Genomic DNA, 17,617 nt, shown 5'->3' with positions numbered 1-17,617 from the left:
TTTCCCTAATTAGAACCGTTAATGTTAAGAAGATAGACCTAAATGACAAATATCTAGGTATTCCTCTTTTCATTAACAAAAACAAAGCCGAATCTTTTGCTTATCTTGTTGAACACCATGACAACAAGGTAGAAAAGTGGAAAGGCAAACATTTTACACAAGCAGGTAGATCTGTGATGGTCCAAAATGTCGTAAGTTCTTCCTCTGTTTATCATATGAACTCCTTCTTGATTCTGGATAATATTATTTATTAAATAGAAAAGTCCCAAAGGGATTTTTGGTGGGGTAAAAATAATCAAAGAGGAGTTTATATGGAACAGTGGCCAAAGGTTTGTACTCATAAACACTTAGGGTGTCCAGGCTTCCGTGATTTAAAAAAATTAATCTTGCCTTAATATCTAAAATTTCTTGGAGGCTTATGCATGGTTCTGATGAGTTATGGTTTCAAATTTTGAAATGTAAATACTTTAGCAATAATCATCCCCTTCATTGTAAGAAAAAGGATGACTCTTCTTGGGTGTGGAAAGGTATATACAGGGGTATAGAAATAGTGAAACGAAACAGTCATTGGGAAGTGAAAGATGGAACTAGCATTAAGGCTTTTGAGGATAACTGGATCCTTAATGCGTCTTATCCTATCTGTAAGCAATATCCTAATTCCAATCTAGTGGTAGCAGACTTTATAGATCAACACACTAAACAATGGGATATGATCATGCTAAATGAATTTTTCACTAGGAAGAATGCTGATATGATCTCTCAAATTAGAATATCTTTATCTGGTAGAGATAGATTAATATGGTCTTTTTCGCATAATGGTACTTTCTCTGTGAAATCCTCTTATAGGACTCTGGATAATGGGGTCTCTAATGGTTCAGTTGATTCTGGTCCTGTTCCTATCTTTAAAGCTTTATGGAAAACTAATCTTCTATCGAAAGTTCAGCTATTTCTGTGGAAGTGTGTTGGTGATATTCTGCCAACTAAACTTAGGCTTTCTCGATATGTGCCTGCTAGTGATAGTTTGTGTAGCACGTGTAATGATAATATAGTTGAATCGACTGAGCATCTGCTTTTCCATTGTCGATTTTCCAAAACTGTTTGGTCAATTACACCAAATGCGTTTATAACATTGCAGGATGCAGGTTCCAATCCTACTGTCAAAGATTGGATATAGAAATGGCTTCTCAACAATCAGCATGGAAACACTCAAATAAAAATTCTCACTACTGCTTGGAGCATCTAGAGAGATAGATGCTTTAAGGTTTTCCAGCAAAAAGTTACCCAGCCTTCTGCCACAACTAGATTAGCCATTAGGCTTACTAATGATACTGTAAATTCGTTGGTGTTGGGTAATACAAAAATAGCTAGTACATCTGATAGATCTGTGAATAACCAAATAACTAGTAGCTTCAATCCAGTGATTAACCATTCTCTCCCAAGTAACTGTACTATTATATATTGTGACGCCTCGTTTGATAAAAATACCAATAACATTGGAATTGGTATCTACATGACCACAGGTTCTGGGCACTACAAGGGGTGCAAATCAGTCAGAGGCATAGCAAGGAATACAGAGGAGGCGGAGAGTCTAGCAGTTTTTGAAGCCATTAAAAGGGCCAGTATCAAGAACTTGAATTCCATCATCCTCTATAGTGATGCAAAGAAGATCATGGATTACTTAGAGAATAAAAATAACGGTCTAACTTGGTTCAATAGTACCATTCTAGATGACTGATGACTGTTATGTAATATTAGATTCCTTTTCATTTTCTAAAACTAGCCATCTCAGTAGATATTTTAATTGAGTCGCCGATAAATTGGCAAAGCATTGTAGAAGAACAAATACTTGTAATGAGTGGTGGGAAATTGTTCCTGATTTCCTATCACAACAAGAAAAAACAAAAAAATCTTTTAAGGGTTTTAGAAAATTTTCAAATAGATTTTTAACACCCACTATTGAAGATGCTCTAAGTAGGAGGTCAGCGAAAATAATCCCTATTGAGCTGTTCATAAAGAAGATGAACCCGTTGACATGCTGAAATTTTACAAGATCTAACAGTGCCGCACAGCCGTTGGATATATCAAAGGCTCAAAAGTAGATAGTTTGGACCCATCTCACATATCCTCTTCCAAACGGGTTTCCGAGTCAGTATAGATATCAAATTCATCACCAGTCTTTTTTAAATATCCATTAACACTTCCTTCCCCAGCATAGTAGAAATCACACCAGCGGGATCCCTTCCTGCACGCCCATCGTTCATCTATATTCGTATTTAGAGGTGTTTCTTCCGAGTTTATTATTATAGTTAGGTTATTCTTTCTCTCTTTCCCGAATTTGATCACATTGATTTATTTTTATTTTTTTGAATTTGACAACTTTTAACTGATGTCTCTGAAAGAAATTTACAAATTATCCCTTTGATTTGATTTAATAGATTTGAGAAATTAATCGAGTCTGAATCATTACTAACAATACAGTGTGTGATCAATGTCGACAAAAAGACTTGCTGCTACTATCTTTGCACCCAGTACGCCTGCTCTAATCTTTGGATATTACTTAGGTAATAATGGATGACTCTTCACGTTGGTATGTTTACAAGTGTCTAACGTATGTGTCTGTCTAATATGCTGCTCGGTTCATTTTTGTTTTGTTTTTTGGTTGTGTGCAGCCATAATCTACTCAACTGCCTATGCCCCAAAAGAGGTCAACAGATCACCTTGGGAATATTTACCGGAAACCGATAAGCAGCCAATAACCACCTTCGATACCTTTTACTTGTTGATGATCATGCAGTTCCATAATGAATAATCACCTGTCCTGCTGTTTTCTATTCATGCAGAGAGTCCTTTGGATGTATTTTATTGAATCGGGAGCTATGTCTTACGGTGGCCTCGCATTACTTTATTTTACTAAAAGTTTTGGGCCATTAGCTTCAATTGCAATAGCAGATTCCGCTTTCATTTTCTTGGTTCCCCTTCTGGTGGGAAGTTTACCTCACCATAATATGAAAGAGCTGTTTGTTGGATTGTTAAGTATAGGTTCCGCTGGAGGAGCATCTATCATATTTCTAACAATGTACATTTCAGAAATTTCTCCCCGTAAAAGCAGAGGTGCCCTCGTCAGTACTATTCCAAATACTTTACCATCTTCTCAAACTTCTAAGCTCCTCCTCGCACCTTCACCTTGAGGTAATTTTCAGTACACTTAACTCACTCAATTTGAATCTCTCAGTAGCTCCACTTACTGACGTACAGAAGATATCTTCTAGTCGACTTCGATGACAATGCTCTCTTTCTCATTATTGCTACAAACACCACTGCATTTTTTGTTAATGAAAGCTTATTCTGTGCAGGAGGTTGAGATATGGCATTGGAGGCTTGCAATAGTTCTACCTATAATTCATCTAGCTTTTCTGATAGGTGGAGCACTTCCTGAGTCTCCTAGATGGCTCGATCATAAGGTAGGTGATGATGATAGTATTAGATTTTAGGAGACAGAGTTTAATGAATTCACAACTGTGAATATTTTGTTTATTCTTATTGATATATATAGTGAATTAGATTACATAGGAATTAACTAAGAAGTTACAACAAATAGAGATATTCTAGGAATATGACTATATTTACGTAAGACTAAAACTAGGAAAGAACTAGTAAACTGGGAAACCTAGTAGACTACAGATATATCGCTAACACCCCCCCTCAAGTTGGAGGAGTCGATCCACATCGAATACCCAACTTGCTAACCAAATGCTGAAACTGCTTGACACCTAAAGGTTTTGTGAATAAATCTGCAAGCTGTTCAGAAGACTGTAGATGTTGTGGTTTGATTAAGCCGTTGAGCAGTTTTTCTCGGACAAAATAACAATCAATTTCGATGTGCTTCGTCCGCTCGTGGAACACTGGATTTTGAGCAATATGAATAGCTGCTTGACTGTCACAGGAAACAATTATTGGAAGAATGCAAGGAATTCTTAAATCCTGAAACAAATAACGAAGCCATTGTAGTTCTGCAGTTAAATGTGCAAGGGCCCGATATTCAGCCTCAGCAGAGGAACGAGCAACAGTTGGTTGCTTTTTAGATTTCCAGGAAACTGGGCTGTTACCTATAGTAACAAGATAGCCAGTAGTGGATCGTCGGGTCATTGGACATCCTGCCCAATCAGAGTCGGTATATCCTTTGAGTATCAAAGGAGTGGAAGAGGCCAAAAAAATTCCATGACCAATAGTACCTTTAAGGTATCGTAAAACATGATTAGCAGCATCCAGATGAGAAGAATGGGGACGTTGCATAAATTGACTTAAATAATTCACTGCATAAGTGATATCCGGTCGTGTGACTGTAAGATATAATAGACGACCAATTAAGCGCCGATAAATACTAGGATCTGGCAAAGGTGTACCAGCCTCGGATGTCAATTTCAGGTGCGCATCCATAGGGAACGAAGAGGTGCGCGATCCAGTGAGTCCAGAATCCTTTAGGATATCCAGAATGTACTTCCTTTGACAGAGGAAAATTCCTTTGGAAGAACGAGAAACTTCTATGCCCAAGAAGTATTGTAATTTTCCTAAATCTTTGATTGAGAAATAGGACGCAAGTCTTGATTTGAGAGAAGTGATGAAAATATTATCAGTACCAGTGATAACTATATCATCTACATAAATAAGGACAAAAATGGATGTGTTGCCTTTATGATATGTGAAAAGGGAATTATCACATAATGATTTTTGAAAACCTTCAGCAAGTAACACCGAAGAAAATTTGGCAAACCATTGCCTAGAAGCTTGCTTCAGCCCATATAAAGATTTTTTTAATCGAAGAACTTTGGAGTGGCCCTCAGAACCTAAACCAGGTGGTAATTTCATGTAAATTTCTTCATCAAGATCTCCTTGGAGAAACGCATTATTGACATCAAGTTGATGGAGAGACCAGCCTCGAATGGCAGCAATGGATAATAGCACACGCATTGTGACGAGTTTAGCAACAGGAGCAAAAGTATCATAAAAATCAATTCCTTCTTGTTGGGTATATCCTTTTGCCACTAAGCGAGCTTTATATCGTTCTATTGAACCATCTGCATTAAATTTAATTTTAAACACCCATTTACAGCCTATTGCCACTTTACCCGGTGGAAGATCAACCTGAATCCAAGTGTCATTGGCTTGTAGAGCAAGAATTTCTTTCGCCATAGCTGCTCTCCATTTAGGGCATAGCTTGGCCTGTGAGTATGTTTTGGGTTCCTCCGTAAGAATTACATTAGTGAGGAAAGCTTTATGAGTAGGAGAAAATTTATCAAATGACAAATATTCAGTCATTGGATAAACTGAAGTGGAATTGCATTTTGGAATAGTGCAGTGATAATCCTTCAAGTACGAAGGAGCGGACTTTGTGCGAATTGGCCGTGATGATGATATATCCGTAGCAGGGGAAAGGTCAGAAGAATTATTTCCAGTTTGCAAACGAGAGGATGTCATCTCGGCATTAGTGAAGATAGGCCGAGGATTTATAGAAGAATCCTGTGCCATTGGGACAGGTGACGGCGGTGAAATAACAGATTTTTGTGTAGAGTTATCTCCATGTGGAAGTAAAATGGAGTCATAGAAAGCAATATCAGAGTCGCGATCATGGGGAGTGATAGTTGATTGCGGAAGAGAACTGATATCATGAAATGGAAAAATAGTTTCATGAAATACAACATCTCTGGATGTGTAAATTGTCTTGGATTCAAGGTCATATATTTTATAGCCTTTCTGATTATAAGGATAGCCAACAAAAATGCCCGATCTAGCACGAGCGTCAAATTTGTGAGATGGACGTGGGTTGCGTCCAAAACAAAGACAACCAAAAATCCGTAAATGAGAATAAGACGGTAAGGTGGATAATAACATTTCATGAGGAGATTTATGTGATAAAACTGGGGTTGGCATTTTGTTGATTAAATATGCCGCAGTTAATATGCATTCACCCCAAAAATTCAAAGGAACATTAGACTGAAAACGTAAGGCACGAGCTACATTGAGAAGATGTCTATGTTTACGTTCGACAATGCCATTTTGTTGGGGCGTGTAGACACAACTTGTTTGATGCAAAATACCATTCTGATGAAACCAAGATTGTAGTGTTTTAGATTTAAATTCAGAACCATTATCCGAACGAAAAGTTTGAAGTTGAGGAATGAATTTAGTATGATTTCCAGAAGTTATGGTAGCAATCTTGTGTCCATATTGTCGGATTCCAAATTGGAAAAAATTTTGTAGACATGTGAGAGTCTCGGATTTTACAACCATAAGATAAACCCAAGTGCATCGAGTGTAATCATCAACTAAAGTGAGAAAATATCTGGCACCCGTAGAAGATGCTACGGAAAATGGCCCCCAAATATCAGCATGAATTAGCTGGAAAGCATAAGAAGATGTAGAACTACTTTTATTAAATGGTAACCTTGTTTGTTTAGACAAGGGATACACAATACAAGAGTGAGTATTTTTAGAATCAATGCAATCAAAAGTACGAGATAAGAAACGAAAACAATCCTCGCTGGGATGGCCTAATCGGCAATGCCATATATCCATTGGCTTCTTATTTGCAATAAAAGAGAAAACAGAAGGACGTAAGCTAAAATGATATAGGCCCGCAATGCGCCTACTCCATCCAATCTCCTTGTTAGTTTGAAGGTCCTGGAAGACACATGAGTCATGAGAAAATTTAATACAACACTTGGTTGTTTTGGTTAGTTGACTAACCGATATGAGATTGAATTTAAAACTGGGAACATGAAGAACATCAATTAATTTGATTGCTGGGGATAAATCAATAGTTCCAATATGGCTCACAGAGGTAAACGATCCATCTGGCAATTGTACTTCAATTGGTTTAGCAACCACCTCATAAGTGGTGAAAGATGATATAGAAGAGCATATATGGTGCGTAGCACCACTGTCGACAATCCAGGTAGACAAAGAACAAGTAAATACATATGGGAAGGAAGGCAACAGGGCAGTAGAGACCATACCTGCACAGGTTGCTGCTGTAGAAGACACAGCACTGTTGCTGTTCGGGTGCAGGAGGTGAAGCAGCTGAGCGTACTGCTCAGGAGTGATCGATGGGGCCATTGGAGCAGCAGGTACAGCAACGGAGGCTAGAGCATTGGGAGCAGCAGTGTGGACAGCAGCAGCAACGTGAGAGTTGTGGGCAGCAGCGGTGGAAGAGCCAGTTGGATATCCGTGAAGCTTCCAACAGACCTGGCGTGTGTGACCATGTCGATTACAGTGATCACAAAAGGGTCGAGGTCGTTTGTTGCCATAGGATGGATTCCCAGGGACTGGACGGAAGTGCGAGGAATGACGCTGTGGTCTTGCGTCTGTGTGAGAAGCATTCAAAGCAGCCGATTCAATTAGTGGAACAGCAGCGGAATTTATTCCTTGTTGCTCTTCTTCTTGGCGTACGAGGTTGTACAACTTAGCAGCCGATGGAAATGGTTCAGTGACTAGGAGTTGGCTTCGCAAGGCAGAGAATCGATCTTGAAGCCCCTGTAAAAACTCCATAGCACGATCTTGATTATGGTGTTCAATAATAGACTTACCAGCATGGCAAATACATGGTGTTGGAGGCCGAAAAGAATCCAATTGATCCCAAAGAGTTTTGAGTTGGGTGTAGTATTGAGCAACCGAATGATGCTCCTGTTTCAAGGTGGAAATCGATTGCTTGATTGTATATAATTTTGTGGCATTGGACTGAGCAAAACGACTCTTCAAGTCCATCCACATCTCATGAGCAGTGTCGAAGGACATTACACTACGACCAATTTCTGGTTCACAGGAATTACAAACCCAACTGCCAACAAGATCATCACAGCGTTGCCAGTACGGTATATCAGCTGGAATGTCTGGCTTAACAATTGTGCCATCGATGTAGCCTAGTTTGGCCTTGGCACTCAAAGCCTTACGGAAACCACGAACCCAAGTGGCATAGTTTTCACTTGTGAGAACTGGTTGATAGAGAATAGTAGTAGGATTGTCTGCCGGATGAACATAGTAAGGGCTAGAAGGATGAAGGTGAGGGTTAGAATCAACAATACCAGTGTTTGTGCTGTTGATGTTTACAGTTGGATCAGAGATATCACCCATTGGAAGCGATGAAGAGAGAAAATCAATTGCTGTTATGGAAGCAAGATTGGCTTGGATTACAGCTGATGCCGGGAGAGTCTTAGCCCTGGAGAAGAAATTTCACCGCAGTTGTGAAGAGAACTTGTTGCTGGAAAGAAAAACTCGTTTTTTTTTTTTTTTTTTTGTTTGGAGAGAAATACCTAGCACGAAGATACCATATTAGATTTTAGGAGACAGAGTTTAATGAATTCACAACTGTGAATATTTTGTTTATTCTTATTGATATATATAGTGAATTAGATTACATAGGAATTAACTAAGAAGTTACAACAAATAGAGATATTCTAGGAATATGACTATATTTACGTAAGACTAAAACTAGGAAAGAACTAGTAAACTGGGAAACCTAGTAGACTACAGATATATCGCTAACAGATAGCATATCGTAGGTGTTAACTACAATAATCTTCATTGTGTAGTGTTTATTTATAAATTGCATTACTTAATGTGTGAGTATGTATCCGATGAGATCGAGTTTAATGTATTCTTTTGTTCTCTTGATGTTCATCGTCAGGGTCACACTGAGAAAGCGAAGGAAGCACTAATTTTCTTACGTTCTTCTGATGAAGTTTCCAGTGAAGTAAAGTCCACGGAATTATCATTAATGGAAGAAGCGGAAGAAGATAAAGGACAACAAGAAAAAGAACTTTAGAATGTGAATTGCTATCCATTTTCTGTTCCTTGGTATGGTTCCTTCTAGAAGAATCATTGCTGGTTACGGTCTTTTTGTGGCTCAACAATTTGTGGGTTTGAACATGATCATGCATTACAGCTACACCGTATTTCACTTGACTATTGACCGTTATAGTAGGAAAAGAGAGATTGGCAATTCACAGCATATAATGAATATAACGTCCTCTTTGGAAATTCCTCTCATCCTGACTTCTCTTGTTCTAGTTGGTACTTTGATCTGTACCACTTTAGTTGATCGATTTGGGAGGGGAAGACTTCTTCTTATTAGTATATCCGGAATCATAATGTCTCTTGGGTTGTTATCTTGTTTGTTTCATATTGGGATCAATTATGCCGGAGGCCTGAAACTTCCTTTTTCGAACATCGGTGTGGTAGATGACAATCGACTTTTTTAGTACAATGTTGACGAAGAAAGGGCATCAAGTATGGGACTATTGGCATTAGCTGCTCTTGCAACGTACATGATCTCGTATTCGTTGGGTGTAGGAACAGTTCCTTGGATCATACACTCGGAAATATATCCAGTTAAGTATAGATTCATCTGTGTGATAATGGGAAGTGTGGTTTACTGGATGGCGAAACTATTAGTGGGACATTTCTTTCTGGATAGTTTGGGGCAATATTTTTCTGTTGCGGATATGCTTTTTTTACTGTCTTTGTTTTCATGGGCGGTGGGATTCTTCATATACTTTTACATACCAGAGACCAAAGGATTACAACTTGAGGACGTTGAGAAGGTCTTGCTACAACAAGAAACGCATATCAAGTATAATGTCGGTAAGGAAGGTCAGGAGTCCAGTAAAGAACTCAAGGTTCTTTTATAATGTAGTCTTCAATAGTTTGCTTTATCAGTTTTCTGATCTTGGATGAAGAAGTCATCAAGGTTATATATATAAGAAGTCCAGTTCGGTAGTTTGCTTTTTCGTTTTATGTATATATTGGAATACACAATCACCGAATCCATGACTATTCCGATTCCGAAAAATCTCCCACAAACGAAGGTAAAAAAGTTATCATACACAATTTGCAAGTCTCTTCGGAGTTTAACACAATAAAAGTAAAGAAGTAAGAAAACAGTACTTGGACCAATGTAATCGATCTCGGATTCTGGTTTGTCTCGGTACCGAGCGAGACACTGGTACAACGTTGTCTCGGGGAGATTCCGTTTCCAAATCTCGGTATAATTTCGGTTCCAACTTTTATATATATAATTTCTACATATGTTATGATATAATGAAATACCATCAATCCAACAAAAAATGAACAAGTAATCATTAAGAAAACACAAAAGTGGGAACACTTCAGACTTAACTAATTAATCCCGGAAATCTTTTTTGAACAAAAGTGAAAACACCTAACAAGAACATATCTAAAATGTTACTTAAAAGAGAAACTAGTACAACTTCAGTTCACTGTCTAAAATTTTAATTAGCTCTTTAAAATTTTTATGTAACTGTCTGCTTAGATAGGAAATGCTTGGATCGATTTTGAAACGGGTGTCAAGGGAATGTATGACTTCTTCTGGACTCACGCCTTGATATCTGATGAGGTCAATCAAGGAATTCAACTAAACTGCAATTTTTCTACCCCAAATGCTGTAACCGAGAAATGTGAGGAATACCTTGACGAGGCAGATGATTTAGTGGAAGATATCTTCATCTTTGACATCTACGCTCCATTGTGCTTTTCTTCTTCAACCACTCCCCATGTACGTAATTCTTTCCAATACAGGTACATTAATATAATTGTCAGTAACTCTAATTAGTCTATTCTTACTTGAACAGATTGCAACCTTTAATCCATGTTCTGACAACTACATTTCCAATTACTTAAACATTCCTCAAGTACAAAAAGCTCTTCATGCCAATGTCACTGCTCTTCCATATCCATGAGAGTCTTGCAGGCAAGAAAACAACAAATTTCCATGACATCATTCACTTTTCTTCTTCTTTTCATTTATCAAATTTTTTTCTTAAAGAAATTCCAGAAAACTTGGCAGAGATAATAATTACTCATTTTTTTTTTGTAATTTTTTTAAAAGAACAGCGATATGGTAGAAAAGCTTTATCATGATTCTACATTAACAGTACTTCCAGTGATTAAATAGATTATGAACAGTGGGATTTATGTTTGGATGTATAGGTAACAAGCTCATATCTATAGTATTTCGCTTTAGAATTCGGGTTCTACATGACTTAGTACAAAGTTAACATTAATAACAAGATTCGAGTTATCCCTGTCTCAGTCGGAATTCCGGTTCGTTTCCGCCTCATCTCGGAAGGAATTCCGGTTCGTTTCCGGGTACTTTTCGTCTCGGCGGAAAGTTATGTTTCTTTTTATGTTGATCCGAAAACGAAAATTCCTCCGCAATTCCGGCCGAGATGTCCGAAATTGACTACATTGACTTGGACTTAGCTACAGAGCTGGACATAAAAAAGTAAAAAAGACAGTACTTGGACTTCCATAAACAACCCTTCTTAACAGACCGCGAAAAGAAAACTCAGTGAAAACTGCCCCTCATAGAGGGGTGGGTCCCGGGGACAGGAGACTAGCAGGGGACCACTTTAGGGCCCCATCTTTGGGAGAATGTGAGAGCGGCGGTTTTCTTTTGGTTTTTTTTCGCGATCTGTTTATAATTTCTGCTCCATAAATATGCAACAAGATGAACTTGAAGGATCAAATCGAATCAAATACTCTGTCGCACTTGTATTGGACCCAATAACTATGCAACAACCAACAAAAAAAAAATGAATTTAATAAGAAACCAAAACAAAAATAAAATAAAATGTTGAATTCAATTTGACCCCGTCAATGTGCATCCACATATTACAACTCCAATGCAAACCTCACGAGGTTGGGGTATGATTACTCAGATTAATCGGGGTAAACCTAATACAACAAAATAACATTATTAGGAAGTAAAAATCAAATCCCCTTATCCATATATATCCACAAATAGCTAAATTGTCCTTGTTTAATTAACACTAATAAATCTGTTTATCTTAATTAACATTGCTAGATTAATTAGTAGGATTAAAAATAAGAAATCATTTTCAGTTGGATTGAAATTATGGATTGTGTGGGGGATTTTTGAGAAAAAAATATTATGTAATGTTGTTTGTAATGAAAATAAAACCACACTAGCCAAACACTTTTAAAAGGGGTTTTGGAATGATGTTTGACGGTTTCATTCGCAAAATTATAGTGGAAATCAACACTTTCAAAAATGAAAGTATGAAAAGCTTGTAAGGTCGACAAACAAAGAAGATAACAACCATAATTAGCCAGCATGTTAGTAATAAAACCTAATGCCGACTAATAAGTTTTGACATACATAGAAACGTGTTATAGATGCTCCATTGGTTGGCAAGATATTAGTTTCTTAACCTATCGCTTATAAAGTTATCGTCAGGGTTGTAATTTTAGAGAATGACGAAAATGCCTAGTCGGCATGCTATGCATGTTAAAACCCCGAAGAATTTTCATACTTTGTTCAGTCCATATTGGTTAGCTCATTCATTGAAACATAAAATCTAACTACTTTCGTGGGCATCACGGATGCACTTAGCACGTGCATTAAGCCTTTGAACCCCTAGGCGATCTTAGTGGACGAGTTATATTCTCGTGAGGGTTTACATAAAGATCCACCCACAAAATATACTAATATAAGTCTTAAAACTATTAATCCTCATTGGACGAATCGGAAGAATATTCATGCGATTCATACTCCAGAATTTTGGATACTAAGAAATGATAGCTTTCATCAAATTTGAATGCTTTTCTCTTTTCCCCCCCCAAGTAACGCGCTTTTACGGCTTCGTGTTACAAAAACACAACACAAACTTACTTTGTTAGTGTTGTTTAATTGGAATATCAAACAACCGAGCTTATGTGAAAGAAACTCTAAATATAATTACAAATTGTTGAGGGGAATAAGCTAAAGTGGATAACATTGAAGATCCCTTGTTGGATAGCTATAAATATTCCTTTTTGGATAACTTGGTACCTATGATGAATCTGTTGATGACTTATTCTCTTTGGATACCCATAGTTTCGGCTATATTGGTTATATATCTTCGTCCAAAATGTTTCGGTGTCTACCCATACGGGAGAGAGATCTATAACTCGACTTTCGGCGTACCATGTTTTGATTATGGCCAAATTTTCACTTGAATCAAATAATGCCATGTTTGTATGTAGAGGTATGGAGATAATTATAAAAAGTAGATAATGAAATGATTTTTGAATAGTATATGTAAATAGGTGTGTGTTGTTTTATAGAGAGAACTAGTAAATTTATAGGATGCCAAAATATAGCCATTCAGATAGCAAATCAAAGCAATTGTACTTATAAAAATTTGAATTATGAACTCGGCGTCAAGGTTTAGTTTTCCTTACAACGACGACTAGTTATCATCGTCACGATAGTTTTTTTGTTACCCGTCGACTATTAGTATATTTGCACATAGGAAAATGGCCACATCCATCAACATTAGTCGGCAGGACAGTTATGTACAAGGATGCCGACTAATATATAGTCGTTTGGGTTTTAATTTTATAAACATACCGACTAAGACCAATTCTGTACACAGAAATGTGTAGTCGTCTGGGTGGTAATGTAATTTACATGTCGAGTATTAACGATTTTACACACAGGAAATAGTCACATCCATCAATATTAGTCGGTACTGTAGTGGTCAAAAAAGATGCAGAGTCGTTATGTTCTTAACATGCCGACCCCGGTAAACACACAATTTCTGGTGCCATGGTCGTCAGTATGGAAAAAAAAGGGTACCGACCCTGGTCAGGTCGTCAGCATACAAGTATTAAGACCCTAACGACTAAGTTGTTGAAACTTAACATTACTAACCATTCATTCAACATCTATATATCCAACATTGTTCCAACAAAAAAAGAAACATCCAACATTGGTCTAACAAAAAAAAAAGAAATATTTTCCCAAACATCCATGAAAGAACATATGTTTAACCATTAACCTTAAGATACTTTTCCATAAGAAATACTGAGAAACTAGAAATCCACTCATGACCAAGACCATAACTCTGGCCTCATTTAACAGCATCGCCTCCTTGACTTCCACCTCCATGACTACGAGGCCTTTTTAGTTCAGCATTACCTCGGCGGAATATTTCTGCGGCATCTTCATTATCAACATTCTTAGCAGAGTCAATGCGCTTGGCTTGCTGTTCAACTGACAAAGACTCTTCTGTATCTCTCGCACAACACATCATCTTTACAGGGGTCTTAAATTATCCTTCTATTTTTAGATAAACAAAATATAATCAATTAAAACTCAATAATCTTCATAAATCTTAAAACAATAAGAGAGACTTCGATACTCAAAAAATTCGGAAAAATTGTTGTTGGGTCTTTCGCGGTGTTCTTCTTCTTACGAGCCGGTTGATCAACAATTTGTTCCCCAGTCACAGTAGGAAGAGAAAAACCGGAGTACCACGACATGTAATTTTCATGAGCTTCATGAAATTTGGTAACCTGGTCTGAAAGACTCAAATCAATCCTATGGTTACGTCTATCGTCCCAATAAGAATTTTCTGTTGGTGGAGCGTAAACGACGTCAATAAATATTTGGGACATACTGCACTCATCCTTTACCACTTTAAACAATGATTCATCACTGTGATGGCGTTCTTCTCGGACGTTACGATTTGTTGCATTACCCGATATAGATCGTACACTGAAAATCCATGGGGGTAAAACATGAGACCGTAGTAAAATGCAATGTCATTTCTCCTTATGGTTATTTTATCAGTTCTATCGTCTCGGTACTGATCGAGGATTACCTCATTCTCAGTCATGTTGTCCAAGGCAACTCTGATATTGATAAGCTTCTGAGGAATATCTACATCCCAACCACCAGTAAAAGTGTATTTGCATCCTTTAGGCTTGTGCTTCGCAAGATCACTCTTGACTTTGATGTTGGTTTCGTTGTTCATTCAGTTGTTATTCCACCCTATCTACTTCTTGCTCCCATAACCTAAGTTGTTGTGAATTCATTATTGCAGTGTTTATGGAGGGCAGCTTGTTCCTGTTAAAATCCTTGTAATGTTGTTAAAATCCTTATTATCTCAACTTTGCCAATAGACGATTACACTTGGTATCAGACTTCTAAGTTAAACAATTATATAACCTTGTTGTCAGATATAATCTCTTATTATCGGACTTTTTGAGCCCATAAGATTAAGAACTGCCCTGATTGATTTAAAAAGAATGATTAAGAGTACTTGAGGTGAGGGAATCAGGTTTGGTGGTTTTGGAAATCAAGGATAAACTTAAAACAAAGTTAAAAATAGAAGATGATGAAGGTGTGTTTCATGCACACACGTCAATTAAGGTTTTAAAACTTTCTAAAAGGGTTGTATTTAACGTGGGTTGTATTTATTAATCACTACCTACTAGAAAATTAAGAAAACTAAAGTGATTACTAATTGTTTGGAGATGTATTGACTACTGTAGACGTGAAAAAATTGGTACAGACGTACAGTGTAGAGAAAATTTGCGCCCTTGGGCAAGTATAAGGATCAACTAGCACAAATCAAGAAATGGTCCAAAATAAATAAATAAATCAGATTATTCATTTTTTTACAAAAGAAGAATTTACAATTCCCATCATGGACTAGCCAATACAATACATTTTCTGATACTTTTAGAGCATGCTAAAAGTATATCCCCACTAAAGTAGGCTTATGGATTTTCTGAAACTAACTCCAAGCAATAAAGCAGAACCTAAGTTGGAGTACGGTGAGCTGGTTCAAAAAAGAGTAGGGGGTGCTGGCCGTTCAAACAACGGCGGGAAACTTCTAAATATACCGCAGAAGCAACAGAACCACAAGCTGTGTAGATTAGAGAAAATTCTTAGATAGAGAGTTGAGGTTACAAATTAATTATGTAGTAGTAATTGATAAGTGGAATTTAAGAAGAATTACAAGTACTTCAAAACTTACCATAAAGGCAAGAATCCGCAACAAGATTGTTCATGGCGTGGTGCCGATGTAAGAAACGGTGCATCGAGAGTGGATGGGGGTGGCGGCGGCGTAGGCGACCATGGCGGATCCATATTTGTCAGATGACTAACAAGTTAAAAGAAGATGAAAGAACAAATTTGAAGTTGATGGTGTGCATAATTTGGGTTTATTTGTAGTTTGGCGTCAACTTCCCTTCTCCATCTTCACTTCCAATCTACCATTCTATGCTGCACTATAAAAACGATAGAGGAGACCAAAATAAAAAAGTATAATAATAATAATAAACTAAAATCGTAAAAGTTTCCCATGGCATTTTTCTTTAATTACTATGTTTCTTTCCAGTGCCTCCACCCGTCAGACGCCGAAATTTGCACTCTAAATGGATTTATTTTCTTCTTCTTGATTTCTTTTTTACTTCTAGCGACAATAGACATACCCAAATTTCTAGCGATGATAGACATACCCAAATTTCTACTGAAAGGAAAATCAACAGAAAAAAACAAAGCCATCTTAGATTACAATGGATAGATCCTTGAGCAGTCGAATTCTCTATTCTAGTCGGGATAAATCTCGATAGTTTTTTCTCTTACAATTTTCATAGCCTACTACTAAGCCAATATATTGAAAATGTCTCAACATGTGTGAAAATACGAAAATAAATTATCTAGCGTGAAAATGTTAGCATTACTAACATTTTCAAAAATGTGTATAAGACAAAAATGGAGAGGATACCAAAAATGGAGAGGATACCAAAAATGTGTATAAGACAAACCAAAAACATATTATCTTATATGATATTTAGTACCCATTATCAGCCATAAGAAACATCAAGGCTGAATTCTTTTTGGAAATCAAATATATCTCTAGACCATTCCAGTCTCTAGACCGCTCCAGTATTGGTCCACTCCACTGATTGTCAAATGTTAATTGGAAGACCGCTCATGCTACTCGTCTAGTGTACAAAATACATATGTACCACTGACAGGTCTTAGTCCGTGGGAAGTGGAATCTTGTGACTACTCTTCTCTCTCTTGAAAGGCTCATTTTAAAATTTTTTTTTGGAAAACTTTAACTGTTTTATACGTGTAGTTAAGACAGTTAATGTGTGTGTATTCAACTATTTACACGTGTTTTATCATAAAGTCCCCCTTTCACTGCTAATCAATAAGCATCATGTTTGAGATAATTCAAACGTTTGTTTGTTGTCAATCCATCTATGTGTTTAAGATATTATTAATATGTATTGCTTTTAGTTTCAATGTAGTTAAAACAGTTAATGTATTTGTATTCAACTATTTATACGTGTTTTTTTATCATGGTTTATAGTTTGATAAATGAAAAGACCTAGTTTGTGCTCATCTCTTGAAATTATTTTTTTCTTCTAAATTTGTCGATCCTCTATTTCCCAACATCATCTCTGATTTCCAACTTTTGGTACTAGAACTTGGTGCCTTCGACATATTTGTTGTTATTGTCGTAAGAAGTTAAAGAATGGCACAAGAGAACTATGTGCAACCATCAATACCATGTTTTGATGGTCATTACGACCATTGGAGTATGTTAATGGAGAAATTTCTAAGATCCAAGGAGTACCGGAATATGATATAAAAACGAGTTTTAGAACCATCAATGGAAGCGGAGTTACGAGCATTATCGGTTGCACAAAAGACGAAGTTTAAAGAACTGCAACTCAAAGATTCGAAAATGACATATTTTAAGCAGTTGATAGAAGATTTTTGGAAAGAATTTTTTTA

General features: G+C 37.0%; 1 protein-coding gene and 1 long non-coding RNA gene across 2 annotated transcripts; one reads left to right on the top strand and one right to left on the bottom strand.

Moving 5' to 3' along the window:
- Positions 1-9,284: 9,284 nt before the first annotated feature.
- Positions 9,285-10,751, top strand: LOC113338641 (inositol transporter 4-like). The gene is made up of 3 exons (XM_026584014.1): positions 9,285-9,671; positions 10,325-10,567; positions 10,644-10,751. The coding sequence occupies exons 1-3, from the start codon at positions 9,285-9,287 to the stop codon at positions 10,749-10,751; spliced, it is 738 nt and encodes a 245-aa protein (XP_026439799.1).
- A 4,682-nt stretch (positions 10,752-15,433) lies between these two features.
- Positions 15,434-16,023, bottom strand: LOC113338282. Its single transcript, XR_003354713.1, has 2 exons — positions 15,843-16,023; positions 15,434-15,731 (listed from the first exon to the last, which is right to left on the bottom strand). It is a non-coding gene; the product is annotated as an uncharacterized LOC113338282 (long non-coding RNA).
- Between the last annotated feature and the right edge of the window lie 1,594 nt (positions 16,024-17,617).

Source organism: Papaver somniferum, unplaced genomic scaffold (genome assembly GCF_003573695.1).
Source record: "Papaver somniferum cultivar HN1 unplaced genomic scaffold, ASM357369v1 unplaced-scaffold_19, whole genome shotgun sequence".
In the NCBI taxonomy this organism is placed as follows: Eukaryota; Viridiplantae; Streptophyta; class Magnoliopsida; order Ranunculales; family Papaveraceae; genus Papaver; species Papaver somniferum.
This window is presented reverse-complemented; position numbering and strand designations above follow the sequence as displayed.